The sequence below is a fragment of the Miniopterus schreibersii genome (genome assembly GCF_964146895.1).
Source record: "Miniopterus schreibersii genome assembly, chromosome: 6".
In the NCBI taxonomy this organism is placed as follows: domain Eukaryota; kingdom Metazoa; phylum Chordata; class Mammalia; order Chiroptera; family Miniopteridae; genus Miniopterus; species Miniopterus schreibersii.
In genome coordinates this window covers 16,332,237-16,349,854 of record NC_138107.1, presented here as the reverse complement: position 1 = coordinate 16,349,854, position 17,618 = coordinate 16,332,237, and the positions used below count along the sequence as shown (strand labels likewise).

General features: G+C 40.6%; 1 protein-coding gene across 4 annotated transcripts in view; it reads left to right on the top strand.

The window, feature by feature from the left end:
- RCAN2 (regulator of calcineurin 2) overlaps positions 1-17,618 on the top strand; it is a 229,619-nt gene that overhangs the window by 38,155 nt on the left and 173,846 nt on the right. For all 4 annotated transcript variants that reach the window (XM_081140267.1, XM_081140266.1, XM_081140269.1 and 1 more), the window contains exon 2: positions 1,959-2,185. In XM_081140267.1, coding sequence (XP_080996393.1) covers positions 1,961-2,185 — 225 coding nt within the window. In that variant the 5' untranslated portion in view covers positions 1,959-1,960. The remainder of the gene's footprint in view (positions 1-1,958; positions 2,186-17,618) is intronic.

Sequence of the window (17,618 nt, the reverse complement as noted above, 5' to 3'; positions counted from 1 at the left end):
ATCTACACTTAATGTTTGTATTTCATGCCACTGGATGATTACGACTTCATTATCTAAAGGTTTTCCTATAATCCATTAATCAAACTAATACTATTTTAGTGCTCTTTGTTATTTTTACTATTAAAATAATTATACTCAAATAATAAATGATGGCTATTATGCATATTACACTAAAATGTCTGAAACAACAGTGTAATTGAATATGAAGAATAAATACATAAAAATACTTCATTGAAGCTTTTTCTTCCAGTTAAAAATATCCATATATTTAGGATCAACTATAAAACAAAGTTTAAAATATGTATCATATTTTTATTTAGAATAAATATTTTGTTGATTTCAATACAGAAAATGTTGCTAATTAATTGGAGTTTTAAGAAATTTAGAATACAGAAATGGTTTTATTATATTTTCTATAGAATAAGATTTTTATTGGCCATAATTACAGTGGCTTGATTTTAGAGTTACTACTTCAAATTCTTTAATTTTTGGCTCTGTCCCAAACCAGGCCCAAGATTTATATGTAATGCGTTATTTATATTATCATCAAATACTGCTTATCAGGATCCCATTTGGGTTTTGTTTCCAGGAAAAATAAAAACAAAAAAACATAACCTCATCACCATGATACAGAGTTCAAGAGAGAGATACAGAAACTTTATTGGTCTGGGGATCCAGGCTGTGTGTTTAAGCTTCGTGAGGGCTGAGTGACATCTTGCGGTATCACCTTTCTGTTCTTTACTCTGAGGTTGTGCAGCACTGGGATTAGAGGGAAATGGAGTTTACTGAAGATGATCCAGCAGCCACCTCATAACTGTCTTACCTGTATACCCTTGGACAAGTTAGTTGACCTTCTGGGCTTCTAATGACTGAAGTTTGAACATAATATTATGATAGGCATGAAAATAGATAGAAAAATAGGTATTATGATAGGCATGAAAAAGTATTTGGGGAGATGGGCAAATTTTACTGAATTATACACCAGTATCAAAAAATGGAAAAACTTTCCAACTGGTGGCAGTTGGGTAGAATTTTGAATGCAAGGAGTGAAGAAATAAAATTATGGAATGCGGGTGAGATTAATACTAGAAAGCTTCAAGGTGGGGGCCATGAGCCAAAATAGTACTGATTTTTCAAGATCTGGGGTTCACAAATTACATAACGTAAGCATCCCATGCAGAAGAAGGCGTGTGTGTGAGTCCTCATTGTGTGCAACTATTAACTATTAGAGTCGTCATAATCAGGATTCAGGTGGAACTAAGTAGATTGTACTGCCTTAAATATAGACTTGCGCTAGTTTTGATCTGCTTTATGTCTAAGGTATAGAGAAGTGAGCTCCAGTGCCAAAGCCCCTGGGTTCAAATCCTAGTCCTGCCATTGACCTAGTAAGCATTTCTTACTTGCTTTTCTCCTAAGTTTTCCTGACTATAAAATGGAGATAATACTGAAACCCATCTCATAACTATTGTGGAGGTGAGATGGGTTAGTTAATGCATGTAAATCACTGAGAACAGTTCCTGGAATTCAGTAAAGGGTAGGCATCGGTGGTGGTGGTGTGTAACTTGGTCATGTAACTTATCAAAGTCCTTTCCCACATGAATTTCTGTTTGAGTCCATTTGATTGTCATCAGGAAGCAAAGGCTCAGAGAGCTTATGTAGCTTTCCCAGGTCCCAAGACTAGTAGACACTGGGCACCTAGACTAGAGCCCCTGGCCTCCAGCTTCTATAACACCGACTGGATTTTTGCCCAGAAGCAGAGCTGTATGGGAAATTGTGACTGCGAGATCAAGGGGATAACATGAACTTGCTGGGCCTTCAAACTTCCAATAGCCCCCAATTCTCCTCCTAATCATTCATTCTCCCCTGCTCTGCCCCAGGCTCTCCAGACCAGCGACCTGAACAGGTTTTAAGGAATCGTTGAGTTCTGCTCTAACACATGTCTGCCTTTGCATCCTCAGGAATGAGGGGAGAATCTTACTTCATTGGAATGAGGAGCCTGGGGCAGCAAGGGCACATCCCGGAGGATGGAGGACTTTTCTTGCTTTGCTGCATAGACAGAGACTGGGCTGTAACTCAGTGTTTCGCAGAGGAGGCCTTCCAAGCGATCACCGACTTCAACGACCTCCCCAACTCGCTGTTTGCGTGCAATGTTCACCAGTCGGTGTTTGAAGGAGAAGAGAGCAAGGTAAGACTTTCCTGCCCCTGAAACATGGGGAGCTGTGGCCCTATCCCCAAATGTTTCCCTGGCTCACTTGTGACTGTCGTTTTGAAGTGTTTGGAATGTGTAGTTAGCTTTATTCTTGGAGTGCAGAGCCGGAGGAGAAAAGCCTGTTGTATGATCAGCTAACTTTGGAGGTACTGATGACAAGGTTGTGGGTGAGACTGTGTTGAATCAAATCTTGACCTCTGCGACTCGTAGGTTTTTCTAACAGAACAAGTGGCGTTAGGTATAATGATTGCAGGCGATATCCCTTCAGCTAGGAAACAGATGCCATAAAAAAAGAAAGAAATCTTCCCCTATTATGCCAACAACGTAATTGGCCTTTCTCAAAACAGCACAAGTTCTGTTTCATCCCTGCCCCTCCTGAAGTTTGATGAAAGTTCTAAAAATAGCTTTCATCCAAGTGCCTCAGCAGTTAGAAGGTAAGTTGGTTGGCCCTCTGAATCTTGCTCATCGATACCACAGTGGGTAGAATTGTTATGTGTGTTGGAAGAATTTGAATGAAAGCAGTTAACTCCTTGATTTGAGATGACTGGAGAATGAGGTTGTCTGTGTACAAGCATTTTCCAGAAAAATCAAGCTTATCATTTGAAGAGATAAAATTGGTTTAGTATAAGTATTCTTGGAAATCAGAGTAAATATTCTGCTTTGAGATATTTCATTTCAACGTTTTCTGACCTTTTAAGTGTGGAGTCTGAATAGATCAGTCCTTCCCTTGTGGACATGGATTTCTAATGGTAAATATCCACTGTTATCTTATGTTATAAAATGTGGCCAACACTTTTTGGGGAAGGGCCTTTTTTCTAAAACTGAAGCATGTGGCTCTGTGTGAGATGTAAGAGTGGGATTTGTGATTGCTGTCTCAAAAATCTGTTTTTGCCCGTTGCTGAAGTCCAAACTCTGTTGTCTGAAAACCATTACTGGTTGTATTTTTTTCTGGATTTTATTGGTTTTGTAAGCAATTCTGATAAGCCAGAGGATTAGGAATGATTTCAAGCCATTTAAAGATAGTTTTATAATGATATTATTTTGGAGTTGAACATTAAAAAAAATAAGGTCTTAAGACAGCTTGAAATCCTAGGATTTAGATGTGATTAGAACCTCCAGTGCTGTGATCACTAGACTATTTGAAGTCAGAAAATAGCACATAGCCTCTGACAGAAACTGAGAATTTTACTTTTGGACTATAACCAAGTTATAATACAGATTATTACTTACTCAGAGCAAGTAATTTCCCCTGAAATCTACTTGACATTAACTATGAAACAAAGCTCCATGTTTTCTCATTTTTATCATCTGTTTATTTAAACATCAATAATTAGGAAATTTTTCTTAAAGGGGATTTTGATCCTTTCCTGATTAAATATTTCCCAGTAGATTAAAACCAAAAAAACCTAAGAAGGAGCTAATCTCATTCAGGAGTGTTACTCAAGAATGGCTGGTCAACTGAACTAGAGTCGGTTATGTAGAAAGACCGAGGCTTGGGGAGAGTTCATGGGGATTTGCCCATATCTGTTTTGATATTCTGATCTGTGGTTGTCTCATAGATTACAAAATATTGGTACATTGCATCTTGACAAGTAGTATTTGGTTTTAAAATGACCTTGATCAAATATTGAGGTGAAGTCAACCAGATGTATGTATGTAGTTTGAAGGAACCAGGGTCAAATTATTGAGATCGAGTTTTTAGCCAAGGAGGTGAATTTTATAATTAGCCAATGTCTACATAATTAAACTTATTAAATCAGGCAGAAAGTGGAGATTCTCCAGGATATCAAATAATCTGATATAGATTATGTTTTGATTTAATTATATATACACAGTTTAAGGGTGACAAAGCAAGATTATCAGACACCAAATGAGTGTACAGTAGCCAGGAGGCATGATCACTGGTTCCAGGGAAAACGTGTTTAAGGAGACTCCCAGCTCCTCATTGTTACTGCCACGTTTCTCGTCCAGTTCCAGACCTTATATTCTTCTCTTTACCTCCATTTTTTTCACTGTCTTTAATAAAAATCATTGTCTTATACCCATTCTCTCAGGATCTTCTTACCACAACTTTCAAGGTTCATGAATCTGAGCCATGAAGTCTGATGATAGTCATCTTTCCCAAAGGGTGGACATTTTGGGCACTGTGCTAAATTGGTGGGGAGATATTTTTAGGCAGAAGGGAAAAAAAAGCAAGAAGCCTTTTTAGCACTTGTTTTTGCCTGTGGCAAGGCTGGCCACGGTGGCTGTCTAAAATATTTGGCTTTGAGAAGATGCCTGCAGCAGCCTGGAATTATATCAGGGAGATAAGGCAGCAGAAAGGATGCTTAGCACTCATTTCAGAGGCCAGGTGGCTAGGTGGTAACATATGTACCTTGTTTTGGCAGAACCCTTTTTTTTTTTTTTTGGTACAACCTACTTTCAATTCATTATTTCTTGATATTGATGGGCTAGAGTTTAGCCTTTCCTTTGCAATTCTTATAAAGCATACACTTTAATTTCCTTAGCAGGATAGTAATTAAAGTTTTTGCTTCTGACTCTCACGAATGAGTCTTGCAGCAGTCTCCTCTCTATTTTCCCTCCTGTCTGAGACACTGTTTCTAAGCTCTATTTCTTTTTGAGATAATTTGGAAGGAACTGAATTAGCTCTTAACATGGGTAACACCACAGGATATGATCTTCTGGTTGTTTGTTTCTGCTTATCAAAGTGATGAATATTCCGATATGTTCATTTCTGCTATCCTATTTAAATTCTAAGTTCTGACACCTAAAGAACATTTTTAAAACAGCTTTGCAAAGGCCATGATGTTCACTCCTTTTCTGTGACATTGTATTTTGATTTGATGCTTTGCCAGGAGGGAGCACATACATACCTCAGTGTGGCTTGTTGTGGTCCCAATGGTTGAGATTTGTTTATGTAACACAAAGAAGAACCAGAGCTGGAGGAAACTGGCATCTGAAACCAATAAATACAGCTTGCTGTTTGCATGCTACAGCTTGAAGCATAAATATTTTTGTATGAAACACATTTAGAACCAGGATGTGCACAGCTCGCAACCCTTTGGCATGCTCCCCTGGGTTTGCTGTTCTGCTTCCAGCTGGGCTGCAAAAGTCATCTTGAGACAGGTGAGCTGGTGGGGCGTCCTGTGGGCTGCTCTCTGTTTGTACTGAAGGTAGGTAAGGGTCTTCTTGATGGGACTTTGGCACTCACTGATACCCAAAGGAGAACAGTGAAACAACCACCATTAGCCAAATTCAGTTTAATAAGGAGAACCCTAAAAAGTGACTTTATAATGGCCTCCAAAAAAGATGAATTCAATAATAATAATAATGGCAGCAGCAAACACTTACATAGCACGTAGCAAGGGGAAAGGTGCTCTTCCAAGTGTTTTATATACATTTAGCCCTTTCATGGCCATGGTAACGCCAGGAGGGTGGTATCTTTCTGCCTCTCTACCTCCTGGGCACATGGCAGGGTTGTGACCCCTCTGGCTAGTTTTGCACAATGTGTAAGCGGAAATGACCTGTGTTACTTTCAGGCCAATATTTAATTCAATTACCAATGTTTGACTCTGAGGGATGTTCTTTTCAGTCTTTTCATTCCACCAGGGCATCTGGCATTGTGCCAGGTAGGCCTGCTCAGGAAGGTTGGGTCATGGAGTGAGGAATGAATTGCACAGAGTCCTGACCAACCTATGATGACCATGTAATGTGACAAGAAAAAAACAAAAGAACGTTTGTTGCTTTAAGCCACTGGGATTTGGGGATTTGTTTTTGGAGCAGTACTTAGTCCATCTACAGTGATACAGTAAGCATCCCATTTTTCAGATGAGGACACTGAGGCACAGAGAGCCTGCCCATGGTCTCCCAGCTAGTAGCGGCAGAGCGGGGATTCAAACCTCAACTGCCAAGCAACAGAGTCTGTGCTCTTAAACATTGCAGTACTGCCTCTTGATATATAAGTATTTATTGAAAACAGGCAAGATACTTGGCTCGGGGATGCAGTGATGACCCAGCTAGCATAAATTCATTGAATTTAAAATCTACCAAGAGATAATATTCAAGCAAACAAATACACATAATAAATGCTCATAACAATTCTAAATCAAAGAGTATTTAATATGTATATTTAACTATAGTCACTGCCTTGCATATACACACACACACGTGAAAGGTTTTGTTGCTGTTTTTTGATAGGTTTTGCTTTGTTTTTTCAATAAGGGGGCATTTCTGCCAACCATTAAAGAATATATGCCCCCAGAATGTGCGTGAGACCCAGCTCTACTGGTTTTCATGGACTTTGTGCTTCTCATAAATGGATCATCTCCATGCATTGTGAGTGGCTGGGATAATTCTAATGTTCAAAGATGTGACCACTAAATATAATCCAGTTCCTTCTCCTTGAGCTCAGCTGAGGGGGCACTGATCTAGCCTCACGCTGGCAGCATTAGGATGGTTTCCTCAAGGGTTTTCAAAGTTGAATCTGATGAGTTGCATTTTTTATTTATTCCCCATATAAGATTTGTCTCTACTTTAGCTTGTAGGGAAATGTGATGTGTGCTTTGTGCTTCATCACTGCAGGTCCAAACCCTTATCAGAAGTACTGAAAACTGAAAATCTCTGAAAACCAAGGCTTTCTTCATATCCCATTTTGAGAAAAAAGCCTTACTTGACCTACTTCATTCCAAATCTAACCTGTACTGATGGAAAACCCCTTCTAGTGTGAATATCCATCCGCCTCTTTGCAGAAGTTTTCCTGTCTTTAACTGCGGGGGGCTGCCCCAGATCTTGCTGGGCATCACATGATATGAACATATGTATATATTCCATTTCCAAACCCCCAAATTTTGAATCCCAGACACATCAGCCTCACAAGTTTCATACAGCAGGTCATAGACCCGTAGGATATATAAAAATGCACCCATGCTCCATGTTCAAAACGGAGAATGAACTCATCATCTTGGTCTGGAATGGCAGTGGTATCAAGAAGAGTGATGAAATTTATTTTCCTGTAATGAGAGACTTGTGTCTATTGGGAATAGAGGACACTTTGGAGCCCGATGAGCACTGTGCATGGATTCTGCCTGTGTGGCCTTTCCGAGCCAACCTCTGACAATCTCAGTGTCTCCTTCTTTGAGTGTCTACAGTTTAAAGCCTCTGGCCTTGACCTCTGTCACTGCTCCTGCTGCCCACCCGCTCCCCTCCGTCCTGACCAGTGGCCTGGCCTGGGTCCAGAGGAAGCCCTCCTGCCCAGTCAGGGAGATACCGACTGCTCCAGGCACAGGGTTCTCTTTATGCTAGAGAGCATCTATTTGAAAACATTTTGCTTCTCTTCATTTGCATTTTTTCTCTCCAGACTCTGATGTCTTGAAGGAATGAAATACAAAACTGTATTATTCTTTTTTTATTTTATTTCCAGCACCTGGCACTGGGCCTGGCATAGGTACTCAATCAATATTGAATGGAACCTCCACTTAAATGGTGATTAAGACACAGAGGGGTGAATTTGTCAGGATCCCCTGATTAATTAGACATATAGCAAAGAGCTGAGGGAGGCCTCTTGGCTTTTTCATGAAGTTCATTACCCTTTGTACCTCGCCATCTTTCAATTCTCCTGTGGAAAACAGGTTCTAAGAATGACATTGGCTACCCGTCAGCATGAACTTTCAAGTAAAGGAATGTAAGGCAGAGAGAACTCAGCTGACTCAACAGTAAGACTCACGCAAATGCAATGAGTCCAGATCACTCTTGGAGTTAAGATACGATACACGTATGAATAAACCTGTTCTATGTGTTGGTTTATATTTATGTGGTCTTTAAATCTTTTAGAGGTGACTGACCTACTTAGCCAAGTGAGTCAAAAATTAGAAATGTCTTAAGCACATTTTTTTCCGTAACTCCTCTTAGAAAGGAAAAGAGAGAGATGAGAAATGGGAAAAGCAAAGGCAGCAAAGAAAGCTGAAATGCAGGGCTTTGGAAAACCTTTTAGGAAAATGGTATGGGCACGATTGAAGCCAGTTGAAGAATTCATGCTAAGGATATGTAGCAGAGGCTGAACAAACAGATCGTAATTTGCCGTCGTTTAAGTGTCACTGAATATAGGTTAAAAAGATAGGAGTGAACTATGGTGATCTGAGGGTGGGGGAATGGTCATCAAGCATTCATGTTAAATATTAAAGCAGGTAACAGTTAAATTAGATATTTAAGGAATAGTTAGGAGCTTCACTGTTTCGCTTGTGTTTTTCATCCTTTGTAGGTAGGGGTGACATTTACAGATGTGTTTGTCATTTTACAGAATGTTTAAATTGTAAAAGACAGTGCATGTCACGGTCCTCAGTCAGTCGGTCCTGTTTTCTCTTTTCCCTGGATGATGGCTGGGAACCATAATTAGTCACTGCTAATCACTTGGGGACACCTGCCAGATGAGAGGCCCAGCGTGGGGCCGATCTGAAAGCTGCTGGAGGACACTCCCTGGAACCTTAACCTTTCTTGAAGTGACTAAAATATTCCAGAGACATATTTAGTGTCTTGCTTCTCCCCAGCACTGAGTGACCCCCTGGGGCTCAAGAGCCTAACAAGCCACTCTAAATGTCCCACATCACTACCTGGAAACAATCGAGGCCGTGGAAAGAATTAAGCCCGGTGCATATAGCTTTGAGAGTATTCAGTTTCTGTGCCAAAGAGGGGGCGAGCAGATAGTCTTGATGGCACCTGGGGGAAAACGGCTGCCGTGTTTCAATTAGTCTGGGATGATACTAAAGAGGGACATGGGGCTTTTTTCCCTTCTTGGGAAAATGAAGGGACTTGGAAGCCACTTCCTATGGTTCCCATCAGAGGTGCTAGCCTATAGAGGGACTCTGCGAATTGTTAGGAGGTGGCCCCACGGGCAGAAGCAGTCTGAAGGTATACTGCCTGGGGCAAGATAGGTGAATCTGAGAAATGATCCCCTTTCCTGGGGCTGAAGGGCTGGATGAAGCCCTGAGCGGTTGTGGGTGGCTTGACAGGAGGAGGGCCATCTGGGTTTCATTCCCACTCTCTTCCCGGCCAGGAGGCTCTGAGAAGTGCACCGACCATTACAGTGGCCTGGTCGTAATCAGATCATTTCCAGTGTTTCAGATTTAAAAGGATATATAAATTCAAGGATAACTCTGAGTTCTGTTGCCTAAGAACTTTCCTTTTTCAGAGAGTTTCAGAGATGGAGCCTGGAGATGGATGGGAGAAAATAATCTTTATTACTGTTATTTTTGCTCTCACCAGCTGAAATGGCATGGGTTTCACCCTGCCTTTCTCGATGTTCTTGATTCTGGTCTTCAGTTCAGTAGTCTTGGAATTCTTGATCAGTTCAGAACGAAGCAGAGAAAGTCAGAGAGTTCGGACATGATTTTTAAAACTCCACCAGCGTATCCTTAGCAGCAGGCCTGACATTTAGCTCAACGCAGGAGATCAGTGTGGTATAGATGAGCTGAGCGCCGGTGCCAGGAATATCAGGTGATAGTCACTTCATGAGAGTGGGGTTATCAGTGTGCTGCTTGTATCTCATGATGGTTCACTCATTTATAACCTTATGCATACGGTGTCCAACTGTACGTGCCTATCTTTTAAGCAGAATGGATATTTAGAAACTGGAGAAATAGAAAAGAGTCACCTGACTTGGTAGTTATAACATACACCTAATTTTTCCCTTTACTCACATGGTTTAGAAGAATCCTTCAAGGAAAAAGGTACCTCGGCCATCCCAATTACCAACAACATCTTCCACAGCATGTGTGGTCTGCATGTTTTTAGAATAGCACCCGGTCACATAACTAACCACACTGTAAGTTTGTCTCTTAAAACTGATCTTTATTCTAATATTAATTGGTGAGAAATGAACATATATAAATCGTTTGAGGATGTGTGTTTTTTGTCCTTATAATAAATCATGAATTTTGAACCCTAAAGGCCTAGAGCCAAATTATTTCATGGGAAGGTGCTGTAGTTTCAATGCCTAACAGTTGAGATTTTATTTTCTCCCCCCAAATAGATTAGTTTCCTCCTTGGTATTGTGTTCTGCCCAGTTGCAAAACTTGGACCAGAAGTCCATTTAAATTTATCACAGTGTAGATGAAGTTCAAGGCTTTGTAAGGAGCACAGACAAGGGAAAGAGTTTAGCTTTTCAAATAGCTTCTTTTGAAAGTTTCAGAGAAATAAGTCTTAGGTATTGGAAATTTGGCATAGGTAAGCAGCTTTCATTAAACCTGCTTCCTACAAATAGTCATGCTCTAAATGTGGGAGTCGGGACCATGGGGGCATCATGATTTAGAAAGAGGGGAAGAAAGTGAGTACCTCTGCTTTCCTAGCCCTGCCTTTGATCTGCTTCCTGTCGACAACTGGGCTCTTCACTCTAGTGGGTTGTCTTCCCCTAAACACACATCTCTGAGTTCACATTTCTGTGCAGGTAGCTCCCTTTCAAAGGGCCTCCTCTTCTGGCATCACTGATGATAACACGTTCTTTGCATTGTTCTGATCTGTGCAAAACCTTTGCTTTTAGGGTAGATTTGAAGTTGTGGAAACAAGTCACTCAGAGTCACCCACTTCAGGTGGGTAACCAACCCGAGTAAAGTCATTTTTTCTTAAAAACAGCATCTACAAAATGCCACAGTGAGAAAGAGCTACAAAATAACAGGAATGATTTTCTTTTGGAGCTTTGGAACTGCCTTTTGGGAATTCCAGAAATATACGGTGAAGGCATTGCTGCAGCGAGGTCACCTTTTTTGAAAAAGAAAACACTCATCTGCAGGTGTAAGACCTAGTGTATTAAATACAATGCAGAATTTTTTTGTTATACCGATTTATAACACACCCAGCCTGAACTCTCAAACCTTCACCTCTTGCTTTGTTCCTTGCTAAACAGAGCAAGCCTTATAAACAAGGAGATTGGCTTTGTGGTGCAAGAGACTTCCTGTCCCTAAGTATCTCCTATGGTGGTCTAGCATGTTTTGGAGCTCCAGTGCTATTTTTGGGTCAAGAATTCTCTTTTTAATGAATGCACCCTTAGGAGATATTATATACTAAAATATACTTAAGATGTATCCTAAGATCTACATACCCAGGGAAGGGCAGTGATCATAAATATCCTAGCAAGGGAAAGACTAGTGCATTAACCAGTCAATCCAGCCATCAATTATTTAACAATTATTGAAAGCCTTTCATGTCCCAAGGATTGCTCTTGGAACTGGGAGTGCAAAGGCAAGTGAGATGCAAGCCCTCATGAAGCTTGATGTTTCCTGGGGTCTGAGAGTGATTGTACAAGTCAGGTGAAGTGGGAGACTGAGGTAGGTGCAGCATATTCCAGGGGCACAGGCACTGGGCACACCTGAGAAGGGTGAGAGGACGCTCTGGGATATGTTTTGGTTCATTGTTTTGAGTTGTACCTTGCACCTAAACGAGAGTCTCCGTGTGGACCCCTCCTTTGCAATGCAAATGCTGGCTGCGGTGACCTGAGGACAGGAGCTGTCAGGCCTGCCTCTTGTGTAATCAGCATTGTTGTCCTGCCTCACAGGACTGTTTAGAAAGGACAACTGATCAGTGAGGGTGGCAGAGGGAAAGAACCAACTTGGACTCTGGCAGCGGCTTCTTCTTTAAACCAAGACACGGTGACAGTTGATGCATGGATGGGACCTTCTGTCTGTGACCCACGTGTCCTAATTCTCTCCTTCAGTGTGTGAAATGTTTGCTTTCCTCAGAAGGTGAGCTGTGAGCTTGCTTATTTTAAAAACTGCAACCTGTGAGGCGAGAGGGTGTTCTTTGACAACATTACATCACTGAGGCCTCTAGGTGTTGAGTCATCATTATTTTTAGGCAGCTCCATGCTGTTTTCAGTTGTTCTAAGAATAACCCTTGTGTCTGGACTCTACAGAAAGTCACCTCAATACAGATCCTGTCACCGCTCCACAGTTGGAATGGAATGCTTTCTTAATTTCCAGGTTCAGGGCTCACTTTTTAGAATTTTACCTCCCAGACATCCTGCCTTTTTAGGTTGTGTGTGGAGAGCACGATGACTGTGTCAGGGGCGCCCAGTTGAATTTGTTCAACCCCGTGTTAAAACGTATTCGTTGTTGGAAATGCCAACAAAGTAAAAAGCCTTCTTCAAGGGCTTCTTAGTGTCTGTACTCCATGCCCATTTGGTTTGTAAGTTCCTTAATCAGTGATTTTACCCAGTTTTTAAACATTTCAAGATATATTCCCATGCTTTGTGTTTTATGAATTAAAGGACTCTAGGTCCCTCACATTAGGACAAAGGATAGGGGGTGCTATTGTTGGATTCTATGCAGGAAGAACTAAAAGCAGCCAAAATAAATGTTGTTATAGCCTGTTAAACTAAATAAACATATAAATTGAAAACCATATTGGAACTTGATGACAGGGCAATAAAAATGACGGAATAAGCCCAGAAATGGATCTTGGTGGGTGAGTATTGAGGCTGGTTTTCCCACTGCCTGTTCAGAGCATATGCCCAAATATGATCAATTTATTTTATGTGGCACTGTTAAGCCCATAGGAGTCCTAATGGCTCATGAGCACAGCCAAAGGCTAGTGTAACTGAAGCATGAAGGGAAGCAGCTGCTTGGAATAAATCGAGGCACTTCTTTTATTATATTATAGTGTGTCTTTTGTGTCTGTAGGTGACTGAAGGGCAGCCACGTGACTGGTGTCTAAGTGTGGCTGAAAGGAGCAGTGCATGTGATGGGCTTGCTGGGAAGGCTGAGCTTCCTTTTGAGCCAGAGGTACTCTGACGGGGTTGGTCCCACTTTCATTATCTCAGAGCTCAAGCCTCCTCCCAACAGGGGCCATCCTGTCTCTAATTAGGGAAATGGTCTAGCAGAGTGATTAAGAGAGAAGGCTCTAGCATCTGTAGGTTCAGGTCCAAAACCCAGCTCCATTGCTTGTTACGTGTGTAACCATGGAAAGTTTATTTAACTTTTCAAACCTCAGTGTCTTCACCTGTAAAACAGCATCAAGTAACAGTATTTACCTCAGAGGGTTGCTGTGAGGATATAAATGATTTAATCCATGGCGCCTTGATCATAGTAACTGTAAATGTTGGCCAGTAATAATAATAATTTCTGCTTATCAGTCTGATCTTCTGCATTTTGCATCATTTAAAACTCTTTGGCTTTGCTTGCCTATGGTTGTTGCATAACTCACCATAGAACAGTATACAGGTCAGCCCCCAATGTTCATTCTCTCTACCCTCAGAAGGTCTTCTAAATCCAGATTGGGGATAAACCAGATGACTGCCTTTTGAAATCTGAACAAATACCAGTGTAGTCCCTAGAATCAGCCCAGAGGAAAGCCCATTTGCTATCTCCCCTACACAGTATCTTGAACAGCCATACATTTCTTGACTGCTCCCATAAATTGCCAATTCTATGTCCTCAATCCCCTAATACTCATGGAAAGCTTCATTCTCTTTAATCTTGAATGTAAAGTAGAAAAAACTAGATGTACTCATTTGTCAATTCCATTTATACACTTCAATGTGAAGCCTAATCTGTGTTGGATTTTGTGACAGCCTGAACAATATCCTTAGAAGTTTTCTTAAAAGACAAGTTAGTTTCCCTTTCACGAATTTTGCCAAATGGGTTTTCTTTCCATTTGGTCTATCTTTTCACCAGTTTCCGGAGAAAACTGTATTGGTCAAAAAAGCCTTCTTTGTAAATAATTAAAGTCATTTCAAATTTTAATCTCAGTAAACAAAAGCCTACTGAATGCTAAAGTTTTTTTTTTCCTGCTGGCGTTTCTACCTCAGTGTAAGTATGTGTTAGTTGCGATTGGCAATTTATGGGGCCCAATTACTTTAGAAGGGCTTAACACTTGCATTAGGAAGAGAAGGTAAATGAGAAGAGAGCCTTTAAAAACAGAACATGATTTTTTAATAGTCATTAAGTACTTTAAGAGTTTTGCTTAGAAGATCCTTCATTTAATCCAAGCATATTTTTCTGTAGAAAATAGTGAAGAAAACATTTTAACAAAGTAGGCGAATGAAAGTGGCATTTCTTTGGAAGAGAAACATTATTATGAAGAGGATTTGAATTTGTACGGATGACTTCACTACACTTAAGCGATGTGAAGAATAATTCTTTTAGAGAATCCTACATAATTGGTGTAGACAGAATGATAATTAATGCCATTTACAGTAACCTTTTAAAACTGCCTTCGACACAGGTTGTCATTCATGTAATACTAATTATTGCTTGGCACAAACAAAGTGCGAGGATTTATATTCTGATCTATACAGAAATGTCATCGTTAATAAGTAATGCACTGCAACAGCATATTTAATTGCCAGAGATTTTGTTGCCAGGAATAGAAGTAATATGGGAGGAGTAGGACCTCTCATGGTCTGGTCTAGTTCGGAGTTTCTCCACTTTGGCACTTGACGTCTTGGATTGATAACTCTTTGTCATGGGGGCTGCATAGCATTGCAGGATGTTTGGTAGCATCCCTGGCCTCTTCCCACCAGATGCCAGTAATACCTCTTGTCAGCTGTGATAACCAAACATGTTCTAAGACATTGCCAATGCCCCCTGGCGGGCAGAATCGGCCTGGTTGAGAGGCGCTGGTCTAGCTGATAGTTCCTACTCACAGATTAGAGGAACTGGCTGGGCATTTCTTTTCTTTTTTTTTAAATTATATCTTTATTGATTTCAGAGAGGAAGAGAGAGGGAGAGAGAGAGATAGAAACATCAATGATGAGAGAGTCATTGATCGGCTGCCTCCTGCACACCCCCGACTGGGGATCGAGCCCGCAATCCGGGCATGTGCCCTGACCGGGAATTGAACCCCGATTGCCTGGATCCTAGGTCGATGCTCAACCGCTGAGCCACGCCCGGCCGGGCAAAATCCAATTTTTGACATCCCATTCTGAGTTCTTCTCTCTCCTTCATTCCAAATGAGGAAGCTGAAGGTCTTCCTGTCTTTTCTTTATAAGCCTTTTTTGGACAGTTTCTGGCTTAATGACATGGAAGCTCCCATGAAGCAGCCCTCTGAGGAATCCTTTCTCAAAAGCTGTTTTGTAAGATCTCCCAAGAATTTTTGTCCTTGGACCACAGGAGGCCTGTTCTTCAGCTGGCTTCAGTGACCCTGCCCCTCAACTGTCCCCACATTCGGGACACCAGAAATTGCGTCATTCAGGCCAATGAAGAGTTTTGTCTGAGAAAATGTGCTCCCTGAGTTATCACTGGACCAAGTCCCCATGCGGTTCGGCTCAGCACCTTCATAGCTCTGGTGTGTATTTGGTATCCCAGGAAGAGCCTCTGTCTGTCAGGCATGTGGCGTGAATGGGGCTTGAAGAAGAGCAACGCTGGGATTCTGGCTACTCAGCACATGGGTCGGTTGAAGGAAATCATAAAACACTGAAGATAGATTAATGACCCTACAAAAATCACATGAAAGTCTTGGGTCAGGGTTTTACAGATGGGTTATGTTGTTAGTGCCATTTATAGTTATACCCAGTTGTATGTTGAAGGGGGCTTTTACTGGCTCACCTGGCTGTGAGCAGCATTTAATGACATGGCTTTAAATTAGTTATGGGAGTGTTTACATCCTGGAAATGAACAAATTCTGTAAGTCGGTTTGTTTTGTTTTTCTACAGTATTAGTTTCTATTGCTGCTGTAACAAATTACATCTATCTGTCTGTCCGTCCATCCATCCATCCATCCATCCATCCATCCATCCATCATCCATTCACTCATCCATCCCCTTCTCCCTCTCCCTTTCTCTCTTCCCTCCTTCTCTGACTCTGACTACCTGCTTCCCTACATACCCTTGTGATGACATTGGGCCCACTTGGATAATTCAGGGTATCTCCTCATCTTTAGGCCCTTAACTTAATCGTATCTGTAAAGTGCCTTTTGCCCCATAAGGTAATATATTCGTAGGTTTTAAGGATTAGGACATGGACGTCTTTGGAGGTGAGTGACATTATTCTGTCTACCACACCCTGAAAGTCACTTACCGGGGAGCTTCTTTAGATTTGGGAGTAATGACATGGCTTTAAATTAGTTATGGGAGTATTTACATCATGGAAATGAACAAATTCTGTAAGTCGGTTTGTTTTGTTTTTCTACAGTATTAGTTTCTATTGCTGCTGTAACAAATTACATCTATCTGTCCACATATAGATTTGGGATTTGGGAGTAGGGGCCAATATGAGGATCGTATGTGGACTATCACCTTTGCTCTTCCACAGTTTTCTCCCTACTGCATGGTTTTAGCACTGTAAAAATGGAACACTAAGATTTGTTATTATGTCCTTGATCATAATTATTATTAACTTATTTTTTAAAGACACTTAGAGTTAAAGAAGTTAGTTATAACCCAAAACCATCCAGAGAATGCTCATAATTTAGGACTTTCTTGATTGGTGAGCCAAGGTGGGTCCCCCCGACAAAGTAAAATAAGTGTACTTAAAGATTCAGGGATAATTTTGTTCAAAATGATACAGAGTGCGTTCCTGTGTGTTCAGGTTTATACTAAATGATCTCTGACTATTCATAGAGCAGAATTACATATATATCCCACTTTCTCATGGTTAAGTAGTAAAAGTACAAAATCAGATAAGCTCTCAGCTAGTTTTTTATTGTTAATATCTTTATTATGTATTAATTGCCTAGTTATGATGCTAGTTGAGTGAATGAACAATGTGATAAAATTAACACACAAACGATTTATTCTGGCAAATTAGCTTTCATTAGCTGTAGTTCTAGTTTGTAAGTGGAGCTTATAAACTATCTTGAAGAATAGTGTGTAATTCATTAGTTGGAAAGTGGGGTCACAGAGTAACAGAGAATTTATGATAAGCTTTTCTATTTCTGTCTCAACATTTATGTTTTTGTGCTGGGTCTCTTTCATGTATCTAATTTTGAACAAAATTGCCATGATTTTGATATATAAATATACAGATGTAACTTGTAATACAAAGTCAATAAATGTCAGTCCCCCCCCCCATTTTAATTAAATTATTCTGTTACTATGAAAGTTGAAATTCCTTCTAATACTAATCACACTTTTAATTGTCACATCAAACACGGGGCTGGGTGAATTTGAATGTGGTTTTCTTTCCTTTCAAACTCTAACTTTTGAATAAATGTTGGGTTAAAATAAAAGGCCAGTTAATAAATCGTTTGTTTTACTTACGTGGGGACTTTAGCATGTGCATTTCTTGTGGATTTAGAGAACAATGTTATAATGTCACATGAGTCTCTGGTCGTCTCTAGGAAGAAATATTTCTGAGTTGTTCTAATTCTGAGATCACTGTGAAGCCATATGAATCGCTGTGGGCATTCGCTGTTGTTCAGTGCTATCCAGGACAAGGAGTGGCTTTCTTAGATTGTTTTCCCTGAGCAAATTTATGGAGGGCCAAAT